Raw genomic sequence first — 25839 nt, forward strand, 5'->3', positions numbered from 1 at the left:
TTCTGGATTGCATGCACAGCTTCCAGCTTTGACCCCTGACCATTCTGAGTGTTTGATGAATGAACGTGTAGATGAATACTCTGCCTACCTCTCCAGTCATTCAGTAAAAAAACATTTTGAAAAATGAAGCTCCTTGCCATCACCACATACACAAAAGCATACACAACAGTCAAACAGTTCATGATGGTAGGCAGTGGGGTGGAGGGCACTCATTTGTAGCACATATGAAAGTCATTTGGTGTCCTCATTTGGGTAACAGTTCTGCTTTCATGTAAAATGAATCCTAATAGCAGTTTTTTGTTTTTGTTTGTTTGAAAGATTTGTTTTTATTTAGTTGAAAGGCAAAAGGACAGGGACAGCCAGAGAAAAACATCTGGTTCACTTCCCAAATCCCTCCAACGATCCAGCCTGGGCCAGACCAAAGCCAGTAACCAGAAACTTCACTCCGTCTTCCCGCATGAGTGGCCGGGAATCAAGTGTTTAACCTATCTTATGCTGCCTTCCCAGGTACATTAGCAGGGAACTAGATTGGAAGCTGAGCGGCCAGGACACCAGCTGGTGCTTTTGTTGCAGGTGGTGGCTCAACCTCTCTGATGCACCACAACATCAATCCTCCTTTAAACAAATATTTATCGAGTGGCTGCCAAGTACAAACACTGTGCCAGATGCTTGGATTGTATCCCTGAGCAAAAAAAAAGAGATTGTTTCCAACACCAAAGTAGTTTCCATCCCAACCTAGAGACAGACAGTGAAAAATAAACCTAAAAGAGCCTTGCGCAAATGGCCAAGTAGCTAAATCCTTGCCTTGCACACCTGGGATCCCATGTGAGCACCAGTTTGTATCCACTTACAAGGGAAGAAGCTGCTCCACTTCCATTCCAGCTCCCTGCTTGTGGCCTAGGAAAGCAGACGAGGACATCCCAAAACCTTGGTTTATTTATATATATATTTTATGTTGTTGTTTTTGCTATTTTTTTTGTAAGGTTTATTTGTTTTTATTAGGAAGGCAGATCAGATTTGTGGAAAGAGGAGAGACCAAGCCCTTCCATCTGCTGGTTCACTCCCCAAGTGGCCGCAACAGTCAGAGCTGAACTTTCCAAATCCAGGAGCCAGGAGTTTCTTCTGGGTCTCTTGTACAGGTCTCAAGCCTTAAGGCTGTCCTCTGCTGCTTTCCCAGGTCATAAGCAGGGAGCCAATATAGAGTCCCAGCACTTGCAAGCTGAGGATTTAACCACTGAGCCATTGTGCCAGGCCCCATGAATGTTCTTAGATGAATATGTTAAAACCCATTCATGTATACCTGCTTTGGTATGTGAATTTTCAATAAAACCGTTTAAGAAATATTAGCCAAGAGGCTGGCAATTTGGTTCCATTGGTTAATCCTCCACCTGGAAGCATTGGTATCCCATACAGATACCAGTTCATGTCTTGGCTGTTCCACTTCCCATCCAGCTCTCTGCTTGTGGCCTGGGGCAGCAGTCAAGGACAGCCCAAAGCCTTGGAACCCTGCACCCACATGGGAGACCCAGAAGAAACTCCTCGTTCCTGGCTTTGGATCAGCTCAGCTCTAGCCATTATGGCCATTTTGGGAGTGAACCAATAGATGGAAGATCTTTGTCTCTCCTCTCTCTGAATCTGATCTGCATTTCCAATAAAAATAAATGAATCGTTATGAAGAAAAAAAAAGTGCTAACTGAAAAATAATAAAGGATTGGCTGTTAGATTTTCTGGCACTCATCCAGAAAATAGTACATTTAATAGCTTCTAATTGACTGTTTTTCTTTCTCTTTGTTATCACTGAGGGAGTGTTTGAATTTTGTTCTGTCTTCTACATAGGTTCTTGCTTTTTGGCTCCTTGGTCCTGAAGAAGTGGGCTGTGTCCTGCTTCTTGGAGCCGCCCGCTGGCTGCTGGCAGTGAGAAGGATGCACCCTCCAGCCCAGGCCTTACAGAGTTGCCAGCTGAGGCTCGCCGCACAGAAGGACTTGACAGAGCCGCTGGTCTCTGGAGGGTAGTAGTCCCATAACTTCAGAGACTGCCCTATGCATGGAGAATGGGGAAGAATGGTGCTGATGGTGTCAGAGCAGATGTCTGATACGCAAGGACGCATGGAAGAGCTGCCTAGTGTGCCCTGACACAGCTGGTGCTTAGCTGATGCACTGGGCTGTTTGTATAAAGCATCTTCCCTTAGTCAGTGCCTGGCAGAGTCAGCTGGCTGTGTTTTAGCCAACTTTATCTACCAGCCACTGACTACTAAAGCACTTTTTTCACATTCCCAGGCTGTGACCCACACTCACACATTTCACATTGTGACCCATTGTGGACGTTGGTCAGAAATACACATGCTCTGAGGAGGTCCCAGAGTTCAAAGTACCTCGATTTGCACAGGGGTTCATTCAGCACTCAGTGGTCAGGATTTCAACCGCAAGACTTGGAGAGCAGTGCCTGAATAAGCAAGCTGCTTTAGCAGCTTCTGGCTAGTAAATTAAAGAGACTACTTGCTATTTTCTGTTGCTGAAGTGATGGGAATTCTTTTTGTTGGTCAGTGATGCAATGGATAAGAATCTACATTTATTAAAGAGAAACTATGTTGTGGTTTACAGATAGCTCAACTGTGGTTAGCGTGCGTGAATACCATTTCCTGTGTGTGGCTAAAAGAAAGTTTTCTGCTTTCGGTACTAGTCTACGTGGAACAAATGTTTCTTGGTTGAGACTCATTGTGGTACTTAAGCAAAGCAACATCTTGGGCTCTTGCTTAAATACTATTTACTTCCCAATTACTATTGTACTTCCCAAAAATCTTCTTAGATCCCAAGTTGTGAAGGATGACCCGAGAAGAGAAACGTGCTAACAGTGGTGCAGCCAGCCCTTTGAGGAGAAGAGGGAGATGCCTTTGCAGGGGAAGGATAGCTTGGGATCTGGACTTGTGAAAAGGCCCCTTTTGTTTGGCAGGATGTTGGCCTGTCTGATGCCCCTGCATCAGCTGAACAAACACACAGTGTTGGCACATGCTGCCAAGATACAGATTTGGGGAGCACAGCAGGAGCAAGCACCGTGGGCTGAAGGTTGGCCTCTGACCACTTCAACCTCACACAGTGCAAGGACCATCATGCACACGCTCTCCAGACGTAGCTTGAAGTGCCTGCAATCACAGCTTCTCATTTGGAGTGTTGCGTGTTTGTTTAGCAGCACTGTGATGCTTGGGAAGGAGGAGGAGTAATGTTGCACAGTGTGCTAGCCAGCGCCCGTGAGTTCATCGAAAGCATGCAGTTAGTGTGCCTGCTCATTTCTAGAAAGGGCAGACGTGACCCATTTTAAGTGAGGTCTCTGGTGTGAAACTGGGAGATACCCAAGAATTTTAAGTTCTATTTTGTATAGACATACTTCCCTGGGAGGAAGCAGCAAGCTGAGAGTCAAAGAGGCGGCTTATGCTGAGGGTTATGGACTCGTGCCAGGTCCCTAATCAGCAGTTAGCACAGCAGCCCAGCTTGGAGGCACGTTACCCTTCTGTGCTGCGCTCCTTGCTTCTTGCGTCACTGGAAAGATGTGTTCTTTGCCCTACTATACTGTCCTGATGGGAACTGTTAGAGGGTGTGTGGGAGAGAAGAGGCTCTGATGCTCAGACGCACACAGACCTGCCCTGGCTTGGGAAGATGGCAGCAGGAAGCCAGTCCGTGTTCTCCCACAGAAGAAAGATTATGACCTCCTACATGCCAGTCCCAGTCCTGCTGCCTCTGTGGTTAGGACCAGCATCTGGAGAATGAGCTATGTCTTCCTCCACTGAGCTCCCAGGGTTGTGCATAAAGAATGCCCATGTGGGCTTTGTTAGAAGCTGCGTTTAATAATTCCCTTAAAATTTGGCCCCAGAAATGTAAATGGCCTGTTTGTATTGGTCAAGAAATTATTCCCTGCAGCTGAGTCTCATCGCACAAATTTAAGCTGCACAGTTTGTGCCTTAGGGGCAGACAACCCCTCCCCAGGCAGATCCTGACTCCTGTCCATCCAGGATTGTTCCTAGGGGACCCCAGCGCCCTGTCCACTCCCTCACTGCAGTGGGGGTGTGATAGGAGGGTTGTTATGCCCTGCCTTGCTCCAAAGTCCTCCACCTTGGGAATGACTTGGGAAGGAAATTGCTGGAGCAGAAGCAGGAAGGGCCGTGGCTTTGTCTCTTTCCCAGGGAATGTGATGAAAATATGTTTTGGTGGGACAGAGAGGAAAGGAGACTCAAGAATTTCCTAGGGGACCAAGGGTGGGTTTCAAGGTTTTTCTTTGCCACCTACTTCATGATACTTAACCCCCACATGTCCTAGGCCTCAGGCATTTGAGTTTCTGCAGGGCTAGGTTTAGACTGCCCTGGCCACTCAAGGACTCTGAAGATAGGCTGACACCCATTTGCCTTTTCCTCAACTGTTCTTTCACTTTTTAAAACCCTTAGAGCAAGGGCCCAGCATGGTAGCCTAGTGGCTAAATCCTCACCCTGCATTCACCAAGATCCCTCTTGAGCTCCAGTTTGTGTCCCAGAAGTAGAGGATGGGCTAAGTCCTTGGGACCCTGCACCTGTGTAGGAGACCCAGAAGAGGCTCTGGGTTCCTGGCTCTTGATCGGCTCAGCTCTGGATGTTACAGCCACTTGGAGGGTGAACCAGTGGATAGATCTTTCTCTCTGTATCTCCTTCCTTTGGTATAACTGCCTTTCCACGAAAATCAGTAAATAAATCATTAAAAGTAAATAAAACTTAAAACCCTTAAAGCGAAAGCCATATTGTCTTTTGGAGATTTTCAAAATTTCCTCCGTCCCCTTTTAAAAAATTATTTAAAAGGCAGAATTACAGAGAAAGAGAGGAAGAAACTAAGTTCTTTCTTGCACTGGTTTATTCCCATAAGGCCACAACCGCTGGAGCTGACCCAGTCCAAATCCCGAAGCCAGGAGCTTCCTCCACGTCTTCCATGTGAATGCGGGATCCCAAGCACTTCAGCCGTCCTCTGTGGCTTTCTCCCAGTGCATTAGCAGGGAGCTGGATCGTAAGTGGAGCAGCTCAAACCAGTACCTCAAACCAGATACCAGCACTGCAGGCATGCTGTACCACAGTGCCATCCCCTAAATGTTTGTTTTTCAAATAAAATCCTTTGTTATTCATTCAGCACAGTCTATCCACAGATATGGTCAGGATATCATCAAGTGTTTTGCCAGGATTTTGAAGAAGCAGTCAGAACTTACAGAACCTCCTGGGAGTATTATCCTCCATGTCCGTCACATCAGTTAGAGGGGACAAATGTGTCTTACAGGTCCGAGCTCTGGCAGTTGTTTCCTTATCCTTGGTCCGCACTTGACACCCCCAGTGTGGGCTGACTTGACAATGCATGCCATCTGATACCTACCCAGCTCCTCTCCAAGGGCACTTCACCAAGTTTGTGGAAACTAAAATTAAGAGAGTTCATTTTGATGCAAAGCTATTTTGAAATCTGCCTGTGAGGGTCTTCAAAACTTTCATTAAAATACATATTATTAGAAAGAAAAAGAAAACTATGGATTTCAGCAATTTTTTTTGTTCCAACATGAAGTTCTCATGAGCTGGTGTTTGACCATGTGCTTAAGACACTTTTTGAAACAGCTGCGCCCCATACTGGAGTGCTTGAGTTTGAATCCCAGCTGAGTTGCCAGGTCAGACTTCCTCAACATGTGCCCGTGGGTGGGCAGCACATGATGGTTCAGGTAGCTGAATCCATCTTACCCCCGTGGGAGAGCTGAATTATGTGTCCATGTCCAAGGACCATGAATGTTTGAGGAGAGAACCAACTGGTGGGAACTGTATTCCCTGGACCCACAGCCCAAATATATAAAACTTTTACTGAATGAGTAATAAATTTTCCTTCCATTTTCTGTGAGCTTTTTTGAAATATATTTGTGTGTAATGTACTTGAAAAAATGTTTAACCTGAAATCTGTTCACTAGGAACAAATCAGTGAGCAACCTCGCTAACTGGAAGCTTAAGAATCACCAGTGTTGTTGCTGCACAGTGAGTTCAACTGCTGCCTGTAGTGCTGTACCCCATAGAGCACTAATTTGAGTCCCAGCTGCTCCACTTCCAGTCTGGCTCCCTGGAAAGTAGTGAAAGGTGGTCCTACTACTTGAGCTGCCCCTGCACCAACATAGCAGCCTGAGATGGAGACCCTGGGTCCTGGCTGCAGTTTGACATAGCTCTAGCCATTGTGGCCATTTGAGGAGTGAACCAGCAGATGAAAGAGCTCTTTCCTCACTAATTCTGCCTTTCAAAAAACTAAAACTTTAAAAAGTAAAATTAGTGATAACACCAAAGGTCGTAAGTGAAACAAACAAAATGCAGTAGACTGCTAGATTAAAAGCTTACAGGAAACTGAAGAAACTTCAAGTGTGACACATAATGAGAGAATGGGGAACAACTGGCAGTGCCATTTAGGAAATGTGCTGCTGGAAATCTGAGTGTGGACTCACTTAGGAATCGTTATGTTGGAGATTGTCCTTATGAGACGCATGCGGAATCATTTAAAACAAAGTAACATAAGATCTAGTTTATTTAACAACGCCTTCACACACTCCCAGATGTAAATTTGCATATACCCAAAAGAAGTAAATCTGGCAAAATGTTAGCAGTTGCTGGATCTTAGTGGTAAGTATTCAGAAAATGGGAATTCTGTGCTTTAAACATTTCTATCAGTTTGACACTTTTGAAGGCAGAAATTTGGGGGAATTCCTCATTAGACCATGTTAGAGTTCTTGTGTTTAGTGGCTGTTTTCCCAGAACCCCTCCAAATTTTCTCCTTAAGGATATTTAAGCCGAGTGGCTGAATGACACTGATGCCCTTCCCTCTCATTAAAGATCGTTATGATAGATTGCTGTCAGGAAGCTTTCCTTTGGTTTGGCCACATCAGGGCCCAATTCTAAGATGCTTTTGTAAATTTGATAAACATATTTTTGCTTTAAGAATGGTTTCCTGGGGCCGGCATTATAGTACACCAAGTTAAGCTGCCACTTGCCACACCAACATGCCATATGAGAGCAGTTTGAGTCCCAGCAGCTCTTTGATGCAGTTTCTTGCTGACGTACCTGAAAAAGCAGCAGATGGCCCAAGTGCTTGGACCCCTGGCATGCATTTGAAGACCGAGATGGACTTCCTAGTTTCAGTCTGGCCGAGCCCTGGCTGTCGCAGCCATTTAGAGGATGAGACAATGAATGGAAAATCTTTGTGTCTTTCTCTTTCTATTGCTCTGCCTTTCAGGTAAATAGAGAAGTAAATATTTTAATTTATTTATATTTTGTAGCATTTATATTGTTTTTATTGGAAAGTCAGGATTATAGAGAGAAGAAGAGAATGAGAGAGATCTCCCATCCACTGGTTCACTCTCCAAATGGCAACATCAGCCAAAGCTGAGCCAATCTAAAGCAGGAGCCAGGAGCTTCTTCCAGGTCTCCCACAAGGGTACAGGGTCCCAAAGACTTGGGCCATCTGGTCTGTTGAGTAGACTTATCTTGTTATCTTTGAAAGTATTCCTACTCTCATATACTGATGAACACTTGGTTATTTAATTTTAGTGTCTCTCATTTGCTTCGGTTAAGGGCATGTTCAGTAACTTGAGGTACTCTGTAGGATTTTTTTTTTTACATGCTTTGCAGGTAAATAAGCAAAGACGTTACCTTGTTTGCTGTAGTACAAAGGTATATGTAAAACCCGCAGAAGCAATAGAATGAACAACTCAAATACTTTGAAGCTGATATACCTAGCTGGTGACACAAGCCCATTTGCATTTCACACAGCGTTTCCCTCTGCACTTTACAGCTGTTTGTGAACCAAGCAGTATTTATGTGCACCAAGGAAGGATGTGGAAAGGAACCCATCTTTCCTGGCACTTACCAAGTTTAGACCTTCTTTGAAAGAACTGAACCAGGTGAGATAATGAACATAATCATCAATTCCGCATTATGGCATGGAACTCAAACCCACCGAGTTGGTTGATTTCAACAGACCAGGAGACCCTTAGCAAAATGTTCTTTGCAGAACACAAGGCCATAAACTCTCTTGGAGCATGATGCTACTAGTGAAACTGCCTTGTGGTGCATGTAGCTTGTCCTGGAGGGAAAGCCCTGACCCCAGTTAACTATTTCAGAAATGAATGCTTCTGACCACAGCAATGAGCAGGGGACTAGCCAGAGAACCTCTGTTGCTTTTGGGGCATGGTTGTTGTCATGCTGCTGACAAATGAAGAGTTACTCACTTAAACCAACAATCCTCCCATGTTGTCAGTTGAGAGGCCAGACCAGGGAAAAGCTGGCCTCTATGCTTAACAACATGTTGCAGGTGAAGAGAAGAATTGCAAGTGGCTTCCTGTAATGTAGTTCTTGGATTGGCATAAGAGTGGTAGAACTGGATAGTAAATCACTTTGTATTTGTGTGAAAAAGCTGTTTGCTAGCCTTAATTTTCACCTTTTGCTTATGGCTGCACCTTTTTGCTGATACTCTATCAACTTCAATAACACATTTAAAAGCACTGACACTTTTCAAGCCACAAGGCGCTTCAGATTATTTGGAACATCCTCTCTTACCTGGGTATCTTCTCTTCCGTGCATAGTGTCACGTAGAAAGCAGTCAGTTCATTGTTGGGAAGTGAACGTGATCTAAACTGTCTCCTGCTGGCTTCCAGTCTGTTCCTCTGCGGAGTCTGATCTTAGGCTTTGGAGAGATTGCTCAGAGATTTACATGGGTGGATAATGAAATTGGCCCAGAGATTTGGATTTTCATTCTTAGGGATTTCATCTAAACCCAGAAAACATCTGCAAGAGAACAGTAGCGCTCAAGAAGGAATTACCAATAAGCCTCCTTCTCATCTCTCAGAGAGTGTCCTGCCAATTCCAGACCTTTCCATGGCTCTGGGAAATATTGTGAGTGTAAGCTACGAAAGGGCACTGCCACCTTGTGAATAGATGACAGATTATAAGGAAACTGCTACTCTTTGCCAAAGTATCTTTTTCCCAGATCATGTGTGTTTTAGCAGGACAGTGTCCATCCAGGCTCTGTGTGTGTCAAGGTGTCTCCATACCATCTTTTGGAACTGACTCTTCTGGTCTGTTCAGCTGCAGCTTTGAATCTTTTGGTTATGAGAAAAAAGTCGTTTCCATGAGTCCATTGTCACACCTCAGGGATTTTGTTCTGAAAACTAGGTGATTACGTACCACAGCAAGTCTGTGCTTTGTTTTAAGCGAGTCACAAATGAGTAAGACAACTTCAGGACCGCAGGCATTGCAAGAATGGGCACCCCCAAAGAAACAGTGATAGAAACTAAACTAGATTGTGGACGGGTCTCTGAGGTTCTCTACCATACTCTCACCCCAACTCTAGCCTTCAGTCACGGTGGAGACCATAGACATCAAGGGCACTGTTGCTGGCCTCCAGCCTCTCCAGCAACTCACCACAGCTCACCCTGGGAGGGTAGCAAGTCAGAGAAACGGAGGTTGGCCCACACAGCCTCAGCTGCTCCCTCTTGTGCCTCCATACTATGAGATATAGTCTTATAGTCTCATTGTCTGTCTGTCTGTCTATCTATCTGTCTGTCTCTGGTTTCTCCTTGAAGCCAGCAATTGTGTCGTGCATGTTCTTGTGTCCCTGTTCATGACACAATGTTATGTAAAGTTCTCATTGATCTCTGCTGGGTGAGCATGAGTGACTGTGTCCTCCCAACTGGGAATGCCGCTGGGTGCCAGGGCTGATTTTAAAGGCCAGCCACAGGGACCAGTGATCTTCCCACCTTCCTTCACAAGCAGTTCGTGAACCTGTCAGGTTTTCTACGTAAAAAATTATTTCCCCCACTCCCTTCCAGGACTTGTTGTAAGTAAACAGCATCAGGGATGTGTCTGAGAAGGGTCCGACGGAGCAGTCCTCTTGCTGCAGAACCGATGGGGGCTGGGTGGGTCAGTTCTGCTGATGAGCGTGGGACAGAGTAAACAAGGTACCATGATGTCTTTATGACAGAGGCAGCAGCATGGAGTCTGTCATCTAGTTACAAAGGAATTTAGTTCTTGGACTAGAGACAAAATGAGGTCTAGCAAATTGGCGTTGTAAACTCAGCTCAGGAAGGTCACAAAGGATGACTTGTCATTGTGCCTTCTCTACCTCTTGACTTTATTGGATTCCTGAGTTTTTGGTGGAAGATTGCTGTCTGGTATTGAGATTTCACTGAGCTAGTTGTGGTGAAAAGGGAGTTGAAGACAACTACAAACTGATTGATGAAAAGAGACAAAATACATAGGAAGGAAGGCTTAAGTATCTCTTGTTGGGGCTGGCATTGTGGCACAGTGCACTAAACTACCGCCTTCCATGCCAACATCCTACATTGGTATACCAGTTGAAGTCCAACTAGTCTTCTAATCTGGGAAATCAGCAGAAGTTTGGGGCCCTGCCACCCATGTGGGCGATCCAAATGGAGTGTCTGGCTCCTGACTTTGGTCGAGCCCAGCTCTAGCTGTTAGTCATCTGGGGCATAAGCCATAGGGTAGAAGATCATTCATTCATTCTCTCTTTCTCTCTCTCTCTCACTGTAATTGCCTTTCAAATTAGCATTTTTAAAAATCTCTTCTCACCAGTGAACTGCACTCAGCTGTGCTCTCTCCTGGCAACAATAGACGGTTATGGGCCTGGTGCAATAGCCTAGCGGCTTAAGTCCTCACCTTACACACACCGGGACCCCATATGGGTGCCAGTTCTAATCCTGGTAGCCCTACTTTCCATTCAGCTTCCTGCTTGTGGCCTAAGAAAGCAGTTGAGGATGACCCAAAGTCTTGGGACCTTGCACCCTCATGGGAGACCAGGAAGAGGCTCCTGGCTTCTGGCTTTGGTTGGGCTCAGCTCCAGCTGTTGTGGCCACTTGGGGAGTGAACCATCGCACAGAAGATCTTCCTCTCTGTCTCTCCTCCTCTCTGTATATCTGATTTTCCAATAAAAATAAAATGCTTAAAAAAAAATACTGAACAGTTCTGCTTAGACGTAATTAGGCTTTGTAAATTTTTTTTTAATTTTTAATAAGGCTTAAGGCAGATTTATAGAGAGAGGGAGAGGAAGAGCGATCATCTGTCTACTGGATCACTCCCCAAATGACAGCAGCTGATGGGGTGGATCAGGCCAACGTCAGGAGCCCACAACTCCGTCCAGGTCTTCCACGTGGGCAGCAGAGGCCCAAGCACTTACAGCATCCTCTACGGCTTTCAAGGACATATTAGCAGGAAACTAAATTTAGACGCAGAGAAGCTGGGACTGGAGCCAGTGCTCTACTGTGGGATGCAAGTGCTACAACTAGTTCCTTGACACACTGTGCCACAACCCTGGATTACATTGACTTTCGTCAGGTCAGTAAAACACTGTGATGTCCATGAAGCAGTAGTTGAAAACATCATCGACCATTCTGAAATGTCCTGGGACCGTTCCAGCATGTCTCAGATGTCCTGGGACCGTTCCAGCGTGTCTCAGATGTCCTGGGACCGTTCCAGCATGTCTCAGAGTAAGGTTTGGATGTAGCCTGTGGGGATGTGGGTGCTGCAGTTCTCTGGATCTGACCTCCCAATGGTGACAATAGGTTGTCTTGGATAGAAGTACTTTGGTCCATCCAAGTGGAATTGCAGGCAGCACCCTGCACTCAGGGCTGAAGAAAGAAAGATGCATGGTTCTTTTGATCTAACATAGCACTGGTTCCTTGTCACAACTGAGAAATCTCCAAGGACATGCTGACCCTCTGTAGTCTCCCCGGACAAGCAGCTGCCACATGCCTGCGGGAGATGGTGGGGCTTTATTTCCCATGCGCTGCCGTTCCTGAGGGCTGTGGGCTGCAGCAGGCTCTCCCCAGTGTGCCGTCACAGCCCTTGCCCAGCGACAGCCTCTGCCTGGTCTCGCTTTCTGGATGCCTGATTGATACACCAGCAGGCAGAGATGGGAGGCAGGCTGTGGTAAATGTGCCTTCCTGGAAGCCTGGGTGAAATGAATCCAGGATTGGGATGCCGCCAAAACCGTATATGCAGAAGTAAGAGCCGTCTGCAGCCTGCAGGGTCCCCGCTCCAGGTTCTAGGAAGAAGCTGAAGGTTCACTTACAAGGAGCCTCCCCTGTGTTTTGGCTGTTGCTATCAATGTGTCTTTCACCTTGATCTAGCCTCAAATAAAAGACAAGTTATTTTGCTTTAGAGACTATCAAATTAGGACATCATAAACCATGTTAATGAGCCAGTGAAGGCAGAGCTGAAAGCTTTCCCCTAAAGCAGAGTAGCACAGATGACATTTTGCCTCATGTTCAGTGGCAAACAAGGCAAGGGAAGTTTATGGCTTTTTTTCCTTTTCTGGAAATTGCCTGGCTGCTTTTTAGTTTAAAAAACAATCGTTTCCTTAATAATTTTTCAAAATGATTTGTCCAAAAGGCAGCATAACCTAGGAAGGCTGTGAGAGCCAAGGGTGCCAGTAGAGAGGACGTGCGCAGCTCAGTGGTGCCCACGGAAACGGAAATTGCTGGGCTGCACAGAGAGAGTGACGAGTGTTTTCCTTAGCGCCCTCCAGTCTGCAAGTGCCCTGAATGCCAGCTCTTCTGCTGAGGCCCGATTCTCTTCGAACTGGCTCTGTGGTCCAGGTGACATTGTTGACTGTGGAGTGCCCTGTTTGTGGAACTATCTCCTTGTGGTAGAGAGAGGTTTACAGGAAATTAAATCTCCACAGAGAAATGGAAATTGCATGAGGAAGTCATGTGTGTTTGGCATGGTTATTATTCATGTTGGAATCCTTAGCCTGGAGTCCCGGCTCTGTGTCCCGTGTTTGTGTCCCTGCCACCCAGGGGAAAGACTGAGGTTGAGATCTGACCTCTCAGATTTAGCCTGGCCTAGTTCTGACTGTTGCAAGCATTTGAGGAGTGGGAACATATGTGTTTTCTTTCTTCTCAAATAAATGAATAAAATTATTTTTAGGTATTTAAGGGATTACAGAAAGATTATTTTTCTTAGGCCCAGCATGATGGCTAATTGCCTTGCATGCACCAGGATCAGTTTGTGTCCCAGCTGCTCCAGGTCCCATCCATCTCCCTGCTTGAGGCCCAGGAAAGCAGTAAAGGATGGCCCAAAGTCTTGGGCCTGCACCCTTGCAGGAGACCCAGAAGAAGCTCCTGGCTCTTGGCTTTGGATTGGCTCAGCTCTGGTTGATGAGGAGGGTCACAGAATCCAGGGCAAGAATATTGAGTTGTAACTATTTTATTTGGGGAAAATTCCCATGCAGCAATAGTGAGGCATGGATAGCGTGAGATAAGAAGGAAAAGCCAATACGCGTGGTTTTCAAGCACAAGAGCTTGATGTCTCCAGAATTCCTAAGAAGCCTTCAGTGCAGCTCCTGGAGCTGGGCGAGCATTGGGGCAGGGGCACTTAGCCACCAGCTCCTGTCCCCCTAGGAGAGTAGCACCAGTGTCAAGAACAGCATCACGTGGCCCTGTAGGACCTGTGACGTTCAGGCAGGGCCAAAGACCTGCAACAGAAGTAGGAAACCCCCAGGGGTGTGCTTTTGGTACAATGCCATCAGTAGTGAGGCTGAGCTTGCCCAGAACTGTCCAGTGTAGCTACAGCTGAAAGGACATCTCCCAGGAAGCTCTGGAGCTTCTGCAGGGAAAGAACAACGCAACGATGGAAACACCAGCAGAGCTGCCTGACCCAGAGGTCGGTGGAGGCCTTCTGATGGAAGTGGTTTCTAAGCTGAGAAAAAGCAGACAGAAGGGAAGGAGGCAGATAGAGATGAACTGCAAGTTCAGAACTGTGCGGTTGGGGTAGAGATTACAAGATGGTCACGAAGGGAACAGAGAAGAGCCATGTAAACAGAATTACGTGATCAGATTGTATTCTAGAAAATTCATTCTGATCAAAGTATGTCAGTAGATGCTAGGATAGGGCTGATGAGTGAGGTCAGGATAAAGAAGAAGTCAGAGTGACCTGTTAAGAGGCTGTTGAATTATCTAGGTGAGGAAATGTAAAAAATTAGAACTAGGGCAGAGGCTGGCACATTGACATATCAGATTAATGCTGTGCCTGCTAGCACCAGCTGCTCCACTTCTGGTGCAGCCCTCTGCTTGTGGCCTGGGAAAGCAGCAGAGAATGACCCAAGTCCTTGGGCTCCTGCACCCACATGAGAAACAGGGAAGAAACTCTGGCTCCTAGCTTCAAATCAGCTCAGCTCTGACGTTCTCTCCCTGTAAAATCTGCATTTCAAATGAAAATACATATTCAAAAATAAAGTAAGAACTAGGGAGCATCTGAGAAAAGTAAAAAAGTAAAATATATTCAGTTTCCATATCTCTGTGCTCTGTTCCTGGCTAAACCGCGCGTGTGTGTGTGTGTGTGTGTGTGTGTGTGTGTGTGTGTGTGTGTAGATTATCACAGATGCTGTTGTGAATGGAAAGTAGCAGATTCATTTAAAATGTAAAAAAAAAGGAGTTGACGCCATGGCATAGCAGGCTAAGCCTTCACTTATGACACTGGCATTCTATATGGACACTGGTTTGAGTCCCAGCTATTCTACTTCCCATCCAGCTCCCTGCTTGTAGCCTGGGAAAGCAGTGGAGGATGGTCCAACCCCTTGGGCCCCTGTACCCACATGGGAGATGCAAAGAAGCTCCTGGCTCCTATCTTTGGACCTGCTCAGCTCTAGTCATTGCAGCCATTTTGGCTCTCTCTGCCTCTGCCTTTCCAATAAAAATTTCAAAAGAGCTGTTTGAAAGCAGCTTAAGCAAATTGGGAAGTAAAACTGCTGTCAGAACACCGCAGGGACCGTCTTGTCCTAGAGATGAGGCCGCAGAGTACAGGGTACCATGGTTCCTCAGAGATGTCTCCTTGTCGTAGAACTGTATCCTCTATTGGTTTGACCTTTGTGTCATTTAACCTCACTGAGTCCTATTTATTTGGCCAACTCAACACAAAGATAATGACACTGTTATGAGCGGAAGTTAGGCTCAGCACATAGTGGGGTGTGACCGTGGCAGGGAAGCAAGCATCTCTGGACCAGGAATCAGGGAAAGATTCTGTGTAGGGTAGCCAGCCCCAAGAGCTTATGTCCAGTGTGGACGCTGGCCTGCCAGCCCTCCACAGCAGGGTGGGGTTTCATGATGGTCTAGAAACCAGTGGCTTTTGAGTTGTTGAGAAGGTGACTATGGAACCACTTGGAGAACAAACACCCTAGGACAGCATGCAGTGTTTCCAGTGTTTGTGATTGCTCACGGTTCCCAAACATTTAACCCACATATGTCCGTGAGGCTGGGAATAGTCTTCAGATCCCAACTCAGTAACTTATTTTAGTTTTGTGAAAGAGGCCAAAAGCCATGTGCCTTCTGTTGATCCTTCCTCTTGTATCACCATTCACAAACTAGCCTCCTTCTGTTTTTCTTGCTGTGTCTCATGCATTTAATAATGGCTAGAAGTATTCAGTCTGCCAAGACTTGAGCTTGGGCACATGGGGTCTCTTCCACGGCCCCTGATTGCATCCCCCAGCAGGCCCACAGTGAGGCTGTACATTCCCCTGCTTATAGGACAGAAATGTTTGACACCTCCAGCAAAAAAGTAGGAACCAACCCACACAAGGTGAAAGTGTCCTTGGGGCTTGTTTAGGGTAAAGCGACCTCAGGCTTGTCGGTGCTGGGAATGTGTTCTCTTTCTCAAAAGAACGCCCTGGGACTTCCCAGCACAAGTGAGGGCAGTTAGGGAGGCCAGTGCTGTGGCCTCGTTGACCCCAAGCCAGGTGGTGTTTTAGCTTTTACGTTGAACATGTGCTAAGCTTGTGAGTAAGCAATCACTTTCCGGAAGAGAAGCCAAAACACACGTACTTAAGGAGCATAGAGTCATACAGCAAAGCTGGAATTTGAACCTGGGCGTGAGATTCCACAACCACACCTGAACACACCGTTCTTTCCCCTTCCTGCAAGCGGAGACCTGCCCTCCAGAGCACACAGAGGTGTTGCAGGACCTCACAGCGTGTGGGCGGTCAGAGACGTCAGAAGTCCCATGTGCTGCGGGGAGGGAAATGCCTTGGGTGCTGCTTGGCTTCCATGAGACAGATGGGTGCAATTCAGGGAGCCCTGTGGCCATCAGAAAAACCATTCATCAGTGAGAAGAGAATATTTACCTGTTATGTTTCATATTTTGTTTTTCCTTAGGTTAAAAAGAGCAAGTGGCATGAGCAGCCTTTTGGGGAAAATTGGAGCCAAGAAGCAGAAAATGAGCACCCTTGAGAAATCTAAATTGGACTGGGAGAGTTTCAAGGAAGAAGAAGGGATTGGTGAAGAATTAGCCATCCATAACCGAGGCAAAGAGGGGTAAGCAATAGCATACTCCTGAGAGGCCTCAGAATTCTGAGATGATTTCTTGGAAACAAACTGCAGTTTTAAAAAAACAGGGGCTTTTCATGGTAAAACAATGGTTGCAAGTGCAACTGTGAGGGAAGCTGTTCTGTCGTGGGGCAGGTGCCACATGTGGGAGTCGCTGGAGATAAAGGGAAGGAGGGCATATGACCAACACTGCTTACTGTCACATATGCCAGTCACATATGCCAAGCTGGATTTGCAGAATTGCTACTCCAGGGAGCTGTAAGTCGCCTGGCTTACTCACATGAGCAGTCGGGCTCATGGTAGCAGCCTTGGCCTGGTCTGAGTTATTTGGCCTTCAGAGTAGCCAGATTTGCTTGGGTGCTTCCAAAACAATGCCAGCAGAATTTTTGGTTTTCCTTCATTTCTCTGTCTATTTATATATTTGTTCATGTCATTGTGACCTGGGTGGGGCTTCACCCATGGCCTCAGCCTGTCTGATGTGCCTGACCCTTGGACAATATCCCAAGCCTTTGCTTGCCCATTTCCACCTTATTTGGGAACACAAAGATGTCCACAAAGTACATACTTGGCGGTAAAAAGAATCCTTCCTTCACATGTTTGTTCTGCTGATTAAACCAAAAGTGAAGAGAGTGTGTTCGAAGTCAGGGAGCAATTATGGACCCCAGAAGAAGAGTTACTACAGAAGTGGGTTTGAGGTTCCAAGTCAACAACATTTCCCAGCCCTCAGGGTGAAAGAAGTGCCCAGGGGTAGCAAACCAGGCACCTCCAGGCTCAGCTCCTTCACCAGTGAGGTTGGGATAATGCTCCCACCCTCACCATGTGCTTGTGAGGGTCTCATGAAATGAAGCATTTATACATCTGTTACATGTATGTGAAATAGGTAAGTCACTTTACAGCATACCTGTCAGTAAACGCTTGCAGGGAATACCTTAGAGGAAAGACATGAGGAATTTTTCAGGGGGGAAGGTCATATATCCAAATTAATCCTCAAGATTGTTTGAATGAACCTGGAAGCCAACTAGTATGCTTTCCTGTAAGGCGTTTCAGTGACTTTATGAGCTTATCTAACGATCAGACTTCTCAGGCGAGGGGAGCCAGAACCATCTGGGAAGGCCCAGATGAAGCACTGACAGGAGTGGGTGTTACCTCTGCCAGGCGAGGCATTTGCCCCTGGCCACCCCACTCTGATTCAGCTCTGCAAGCTCATAGCTCCCTCCTGTTCTCAGCTTTTGCACAGGGATCTAGGGCAACAAAGGAGCTGCTAGTGCATACTCCTCTTTATTGATGATACAGGTTGGAAAGCATTCACTCTGCTCAAGTTAATAGAGTTCTAAAAGTAAGGGGTGGTGCTAAGTGAAAATCCGGCTGAGTTAATCAAATGTAGCCTGGGAGAGAAAACAAGATTAAAAAGACAGCGGCCCAGTTGTGGGGCTTTCAGGCCATGGAAAATTTCATCATTGGACTAAGGAATAAGTAAGAGCCTGCCACTTTGCTGTTCTGGTTTTTTTTGTCCTTTGTTTGAGCAACATCCCTCTCCTGGATTTCACAGCTAGGATTATATTTTTCTAGTGCAGATCTGATGAGGCTGTGTTCTACCCTGACCCCTCTCACCTGTCTACTTCAGTGTCCACCTCAAGCCACCCCGTCACTTTCCTTTTCCAGCTTCTCCAGACAACACAGGAGTTGGACCCTTCATGCAATCTAGAACAGAAACTGCAGTTTTGATTCTCACCTTGGCCTATTGTGAGACTCCCCTGGGGAAAATTTCCAAAGTTCAGGTGACATTGTCACCCCTGTGTAGTGCCACTGAATCCAGAGTCTAGAACAGATAAGTCACAGATACCTGTGTCTTTCAATCACTTCACAGGTGATTCAACTACACAGCTAGGTTTGAAAATCACTAGACAAATCATAGCATCAAATTCTTGGGGGAAAAAAATTTCTGGAGGCAAGAGCCAGACATCAGTTGTCATTTCCAGCACGTACAGCTGGAAAGCCAGCTGCAGAGCGGGTGCTTTTGTAAGTGTACCAGAGTTAAAGGAGGGTAGGCACTAATTAAATGTGCTTGTTGAAATTTCTAGAATTCAGGTATACTATATAATTTCCAAAGGAGTAAAAATGAAGTGATTTTTTTTTTCAATTAACCACAAGAACAAAAAGATATGAGTTAAATAGAACAAACTAGACCAATAGGAAAAAAAATGAGATGAAATTGAACACTAAATTCATCTGTGTTTCTATGAAATAGACAAAAACAATTGTTCCAGTTAAAAAACATAAATATTTTGAATTTTTAACAGAAGTTATATGTAGCTTAGATTTAGACAATTGTATTTAAAAATGGTGAAAACTAAAAAATTAGAGTTGAATCATTCAGATACTAACAAAAGAAGTTGGATATAGCCATAATAATAGAAAAAATAAGCTTTGAGACAAAGCCATTTCTAAAAAAATGAAGAAAGCAATTTCTTCAAGTGATAAAAATACCCATCTTCCCTGGGAGATGGTGATCTGAGGTAGACTGTGCTGTGGCCATTATCTCCTGAAGCTCCACACAGGCCTTCCCTAGGACACTGCCCTTCCACTCCTAGTTTTGTTCCCAACAGAAACACATAATTAACGTCTAAAGACGGAAAGCCACTCAGATGTCTATCAGCAGGGTAATAGAAAATGAAAGTATGGTGTGTTCACACAATGGAATGTTGTTCTTCAGTGGGAATACACACGAAGAAACTAGGAACATAATGCAAAGAGTATGAGTTCTTTGTGTGAAGGTCAAAACCAGACAGAACCTTTGTGTCCATTAGTTCAGTCCGTGAAAGAAAGAAGTCCACAAAAGAGTATACCATGTATGGTGCCGTTCTATGTCAGACTTATTTAAAAAAAAAAAAAAACAGGCACTACTAAACTTCAGTGTTGAAGAAACAAAAAACTGAAAGTGAGAAAATGAGTTGCCAGGTCCTGAGCAAGCTCACACCTGAGTGGCTGTTGATGTTGGGGTCAGACTTACTCAGGAGCCCCTCAAGGCTAGTATCCATGTGCTTCTTGACCCCTTACCAGAGCTTGCTTTATGGAGGTTCATTTACCTTGCTGCTGCATTCTTCCACATGTGCATTATTTCACAATAAACTGAATGGGGGCTGAGTTCCACTCTTGACCCTGCCATCAAGCTGCAGTAACCCCTGTTTCTCTGTAAAGCAAGGATAATGGAACCCACCTCTCAGGGTTCCTATGAGAGTTAGGTAAGTAGGAAACACCTACCAAGTTTCCAAAGATAGGAATCCCCTAAGTCCTTCCACATGCCACCATCGACCACACATGGCTGTAGTTTTATCATGAACGCTAGATGCTTTCAGGCCTTGCATCCCTTCCTTATGTATTCCTGCCAGCTCTTCCACTATGGAGTCTTTTCCACAGAGGCAGGAAGTGGAACTGGGGGCATCTGTTCCCGTCCCCTTTTACCAGTTTCTCTCCCTTCCCTGAACTGTTGGATTTGGGAAGTCCCAGGGCAACCATCTCTTCCTCCACAGGAAAGCTCGCTCGTCTCAGAACTGAACTACCATTTTCTGCTGGGAAAGTTGTTCTCCTCTACCCTGCTCATTCCACTGAGCTCCTGACTTGACACCCCTACTTGAATGTCTTAGCCATCACGCTCCATGTCACTGTGGAAAGAAAACCCAGGTGTCATCCTCAGTTTCTTTCTGTTTACATCCTGAGTTCTACCTGTCCTTCCTTATCCAGCACCACTGCCACCTACCCCAGCTCCAGCCACTGGCATCTGCCCTACTCTGCTCCTTGCATCTGCCTCTCTGTCTTTCCATGTCTTGTCCACCCAGCATCTGAGAAACTGCTTGAAGAATATAAACCATTCCTTCCTTGTTCCAGTAGCACTTCAGGTCAATCTGTGTTAAACACTCACTTATGCTGACCGGCCCTGGCCTCCCCAAGCCCACCCCTGTCCTGCCTTCCTCTTTGTCTGCTGCAACCCAGCCTCACGGCCCCTGTGTGGCTCTACTCCCCAAGGGGGCCCTGCTTGTCATCTCAGTCCTGACATGCCTCAGAGTGACCCATAGCTCAAGAACTGTCAACCCTATCACCCTGTTTGTCTTATTCACTGATTGACTAACATACCTGTCCTGTTTCACTATATGTGCAAAGCCCCAAGGTCAAGGTCTTGTCCCTAAAACCCAGAGCAGCACCTGCACCACTAGCCAGCAGAAGCCATAGCTTTGTTTGGTTGCCTGACAGAACTGAAATTAACCACCTAGAAGAAAATAACTCAGGATGGTATCTCCATCTTTTCCAGTAGGCAGAGTTGATTGAAATACCCCCACCAGTGATGGCTCAAGAGAATGGATTCCTGCCACCCACATAGAAAACCTAAGTTCCCAGCTCCTGGCTTCACCCCAGCCCAACCCCAGCTGCTTTGGATATTTGGAGAGTGAATCGGCAGATAAGAAATCTGTCTGTTGTCTGTGTGTCTGCCTGTCAAATAAATAAAAGCTAGAAAGAAATACCCACAGGAAGCAGGTGTCTGTCTAGCAAAGATGGCTGCCTTTCCTGCACACCCTCATCCCCAGAGCCTCATGCACCATCCAGGACCAGAGTCATGTGCTCCGGTACATCGTGCGTAGCTTCGCTCTAGCCCTGTCACATAGATTTCTTGGTAGTCATCATCACCAGCCCTGCTTTCCAGCAATGCCAAGGAGGAGGCTAGCATCGCTGAGGAGAAATCACTCAGAAAACTGCAGAAATGCAGGTGTGTTAGCTGCTGCCATCTGCCAATCCAATTGAATGTCATGGAGTGTGACGATTGGAAACCAGGTGATTTTGTGATTCAGAGAGGCATGACGGAGGGACCAGGGGAAGCAATTTTCTCTTTTTAAAGAATCTATCTCCATGACCCCTAAGTGTCGTTAAAAAACAGCACATCCTTGAGGTGACATAGAAGTGAAGCAGTGGAGAAGAAATTGAATTAAAATCACTCTGCTTTCCCTCTGGTCCTTCAGGTGTTTATAAATTAGATCCAGGGTGGGGGCACAGGCCTAGATAGTGTCAGGCAGATTGCTTCTTTCAGATGCACCTCTGGGGGCACGAATGATCATCTCTCATTATATCCATCCTGAGCTATCTTCTAGCCTAGGCATGTTCCGCTGCTCTGCGGAGGGAAGAATCGAGGTACACCCTTTTCCATCCCGTGTTTGCGTTGCGCTGAATGCTCTCTTGAGGAATCGCACACTGGCTGTGCTTGAAGAGATGTGAGAGTAATGCAGCTGGCAAAGGCCTCAGTTACATGCAGCTGCGTCCCATTCCCCTGCATCTCCCTCTGCTCACGCTTGTCCTAACCTGCATGGAGCTTTTAGGAGGCAGCACAAGAGGTCAAAGTCAGCTCTTTGATCTCTTAGGAGTGGGTTCGCTAACTGCGGGAATTGAGAGACATCTTCCCTGGCTGCATTTCCTACCTTCTTGTCCCTCTCTCCCTCCCCATTTACCTCGGCCTCCGGAAAAACTAGTAGCAAGGAAATAAGGTCCAAAAGATAAAAGATGTCATGGTTGGTATGTTTAACCTGGTTCTGAAAGGAAAAGCTAGAAAATCCCCAAGGTTCCTGTACTATTAGGGTGTCTTATTATAGAAATTGAAGACTGCCTCTTAAATGGGCCATAAAAGACGATGTGTCCTGCACTCCAGCTTCCCTCTGGGCCCAGCTGAATCAGGCCAGGCCCCCAGGAGGGTAGGCACAGGCTGGAAGAGCACCAACACAATAAATGAGCAGGAGTTTGATTCCATTGTTTGTCTCTGGGCCACATAAAGGGCTTGGGAACTCCCTGAGGCTCAGTTCAGATAGCTGAGTACTCAAGCCACCTTTGAGAGAGAGAGCGACAGTCAAGCAGCCCTTCCTGTTTCTGGAGCGCTGGCCTTTGGTCCCTGTTCCACCAAGTGATGGGTCAGTAAGCTATCACCTGCAATGCCAGCATCCCATAGTAACCCCAGTCTCTACTGCTCCATTTCAAATTCACCTCCCTGTAACGCGCCTGGGAAAGCAGCAGGGAATGACCCAAGTGCTTGGACCCCTGCCACCCCATGGAAGACCCAGATGAAATTCCTGACTCCTGGCTTCAGCCTGGCCCAGCCCGGCTCTGGCTATTATGAAGATCTAGGGAATGAAGCAGTGCAGAGATCGATCACAAACACGTTCGTTCTCTCTCTCTCTGTCTCCCTTTCTCCCTCTTTCCCTCCTCTCCACTCTCATTTCTCATTGTCACCGCTTTTCAAGAAAGTCAGTAAGTTATTAACAACAGCAACAGCAAAAGTGGGGAGAGAGCAAGAAACCCCTTCTCCCACGATTCTTTTTTTAATTTTATTGTTTACAAAGCACCCCTCACAGAGTTCCTTGTATCTCCAGAAGGATATTACAATTTTTATTACTATTTTACAGAGAAAAAAACAATAAAGCATCAAACATTAGGTATCTTGGCCAAAATCGAAAAAACAGTCAATGCAACAGCACCATCATTAGCACTTTTCTGTCTCTTCACAAAAAGGGAGTTCATGTCCAATAGTTTAATTTTTTTTTCATGGTCTTGACAGTAAATCAGGACTATTACAGGATCCTGTTAGCATCTGCAGAGGACTGTGGGTGCGGAGTGATATCACAGATGTGCCATGATAGCCTTTGTCTAGGTTGCCATTGGAAATTCGGTGCATCCTGCACCTGCTGGGTCAGTGTCCAGTGTCCAACCTGGGCTTCCCTCTTGGTGGTCTCGAGGTCAGCTCGACCCAGTACGGCTTCTGGGAACTTGTAAGGCATTTATTCTTGCTCAATGAGCGTCCTAACGTAAACATCACTTCCTCTTCTTCGGAGGAAAGTAGGAAGGAAAAAAACACAAATCCTTAAAGCCACACTCTTCCTCGCCGTCCTCTCTCCGCCCTTTATCCCTGGCAGGTAGTCCTCACTAGAGGGCTTACAGCAAACCAAAGAGCGAGTCAGAACCTTTTCCTGCCAGGGTCGTACCCCAGCAACAGGAGTAAGATTCAGTTCCTGACCTCCAAGTCTGCAAATTTCCACCAGTCCTCTGCATGCAGGCGACCAAGGGTCAGTAGCTGAGTGGACATTCCCTTCACAGGAGTCTGATGTGTAGAAAGTGGGACCTTAGCTCAGCAACAGAACACAGGTCTCCAAGCCTAGTAACCATCTCCTCACAAGGGTAATGATCTGGTAACCACAGATGCACGTTTCCCACAGTGCAACCAAAGAAAAATTAGTGCACAGATTCAATTACATCTCCCATTTTCAATGGCAATTTTGCTCTCTCAGTAGATTAATTAGCAGAGATCTCCTACCCCCAGGCAAATGGTGGCACACTTTATGGCAAGACGGTGCATTAAAATACATGCTGTGTCTCAGCTGAGCACGCCTGCCTGGGTCAGCCTGCAGTGCCTCCCCCTGTGCCTAAGAGGGCTGGGGGAACCTCATTTGCTGACCTGGCCCCCACTTAGAAGCAGTTACATGGGCTTTTAAGGGGAGGCACCTATTCTTGGGAGGGGTCATGTTAACAGGAGTAACCTGGCCCAAACTGATGGAGAATACTAAGGAGAGGAGCCAGGTGGGAGCAGAGGCACAGAGGGAAGCCAGTCAAGTAGCTTCAGTGTGCACCCACATCCCTATGCCCCCTTCACATTCATGGCAGTTCCATGAGATCTTAACTGCTGCCCTGTGTCTTCTATTTTCAAATGTAGCTTTCCCTTATTGTGATTTTGACAGGAGGCATTGCTTCTGTTCCCTCAACTTGGTACCCCCTAATGCCAGGATGTGAAACATGACCAACCTCCCGGGAGGCTAAATGGGGCTCAGAGAGGTTCAGTCCTTAACTAGCATTACCCAGTTCATGTGTAACCAAGCTAGGGTTTGGATCTGTGCTCGGCTAAGCTGTTTTCTTTATTTTCCACTGAAATCTTGTTACAAGATTGTCTCAGAGCCTCTGATGTTCTTTCCCTTTGATGAGGTGTTGCTCTCCCCAGTCCGTTTTCTTTTCACTCACATCTGGCCCACAGGCAACCTTGTGTAGCTGAAATAAGTGGTTTGATGTTCCTGAAAGCATTGTGGGTGATTGCTCTGGGCACCAGCTGTGTTCACCCTGTGGCAACTGCGGGTCCTGACAAAGCAGGGGAGGCCAGACTCCTCCCAAACTCTACTGACAAGTTCTCTCTTCATCTTCCTGCAGGTACATTGAACGGAAGGCTTTTCTGGAACGAGTGGATCACAGGCAATTCGAAATTGAGCGCGATCTCAGGCTGAGCAAAATGAAACCTTGATGTCTTGGGGGAAATCAGTAGCAGTTTAATCCTGTTTACAATGTGAGCTTTTTATGCATCTGTGACATGCTTCCCATTCACTGCTTTCAGGCAAGGTCTCTTTTTCTACATTGAAAGTCCCTTTATGTATCTTGACTTAACATAATTTCATTCGTTTTACTTTCAAAAATTTGTCCTTAAGAAAATAAGATAAAATAAAAGGTGGTCCTATGAGGCTGCTGAAAATGATGACTGCTCACCGTCTTTTTGCCGCAAAGTTCTTCCCAGTCCTTGCCAACCACAGTGGAGAGAGCTGGCCAGCCTAACATAGGTGTGAATTGTTCATATGCACCAAGCTTTTTGTGACCTTGACCTTGCTCTGGGAGCCTAGGGGGGTGTGCACAGTGACTGCATGACACCATGTCCCTCGTGTTTGTGTGCGTCCCCTCAGACTTCTCTCTTGCACTTGCTGAGTGGGCTTCCCCAGGCTGAAAATCAGGATAGTTGATGGCTGAGGTGGGGACTTTGCCACAAGCTGATGCTCCTCCTGAGAAAGAGCCAACCTCAATGTGCGCTCACCAGGCTAGCTCCATTTTGATTTGTCAGAGAATACTCTAAAGGACTCTTTTTTTTACTATACATTTTTAATGAAAATTTAAGTCCCAAATTTCTACTTAGAGCATGGTGTTCTCTGGGGAGCAGCAAGGAGGTGAGTAATGAATTTTGTGTGGAGAGGGAAGAAGGGGTGGACACCTTTCTTATAAACAAAGCATTAACCCTCACACCTGCTTATGGTGTTAAGGCAGGGAGAGGTTAGGTGAAGGTGACATTCCAAAGACTAGAATCCCCTGCAAAGGTGGGGGTGTAGCAATGCCAGCCTCTCCTGTGGACTCAGGCGGGGAGGGAGGAATTGAGGACCAGGTGATAGATGAGCCAGCACGCCTGCACCTTCAGTCTTGGTTGCAAACCTGGAGGCTTTTCTCCATTTGGTCTTTAAAATTGTCCCAAGAGAGTGAGTGCATTTAGAGATGAAGCACGATGGGTCTTGTCTCAGTGAACTGTGAAGCTGGGAAAGAAGTATATGAGGTTCAGTATGCCGTTGTCTGCCTTTTGGATTCGGGTTTTTCACAGTACAGTGTTCCATGAGACTACACAAGAAAGCCAGGATTCCGCTCACTTTGAGTAAGGACTTTGA

The 25839-nt window shown here is 46.3% G+C and overlaps 1 protein-coding gene across 3 annotated transcripts in view; it reads left to right on the forward strand.

Moving 5' to 3' along the window:
• CFDP1 (craniofacial development protein 1) overlaps window positions 1-24890 on the forward strand; it is an 84682-nt gene extending 59792 nt beyond the window's left edge. For 2 of the 3 annotated variants that reach the window (XM_040982360.1, XM_040982357.1), the window contains 2 exons: window positions 16181-16339; window positions 24575-24890. In XM_040982360.1, coding sequence (XP_040838294.1) covers window positions 16181-16339; window positions 24575-24665 — 250 coding nt within the window. In that variant the 3' untranslated portion in view covers window positions 24666-24890. The remainder of the gene's footprint in view (window positions 1-16180; window positions 16340-24574) is intronic. The other variant, XM_040982359.1, reaches the window with a different exon arrangement.
• The last annotated feature ends 949 nt before the right edge of the window (window positions 24891-25839 follow it).

Source organism: Ochotona curzoniae, unplaced genomic scaffold (genome assembly GCF_017591425.1).
Source record: "Ochotona curzoniae isolate NIBS_2020 unplaced genomic scaffold, NIBS_Ocur_1.0 contig_3622, whole genome shotgun sequence".
NCBI classification, from domain to species: Eukaryota; Metazoa; Chordata; class Mammalia; order Lagomorpha; family Ochotonidae; genus Ochotona; species Ochotona curzoniae.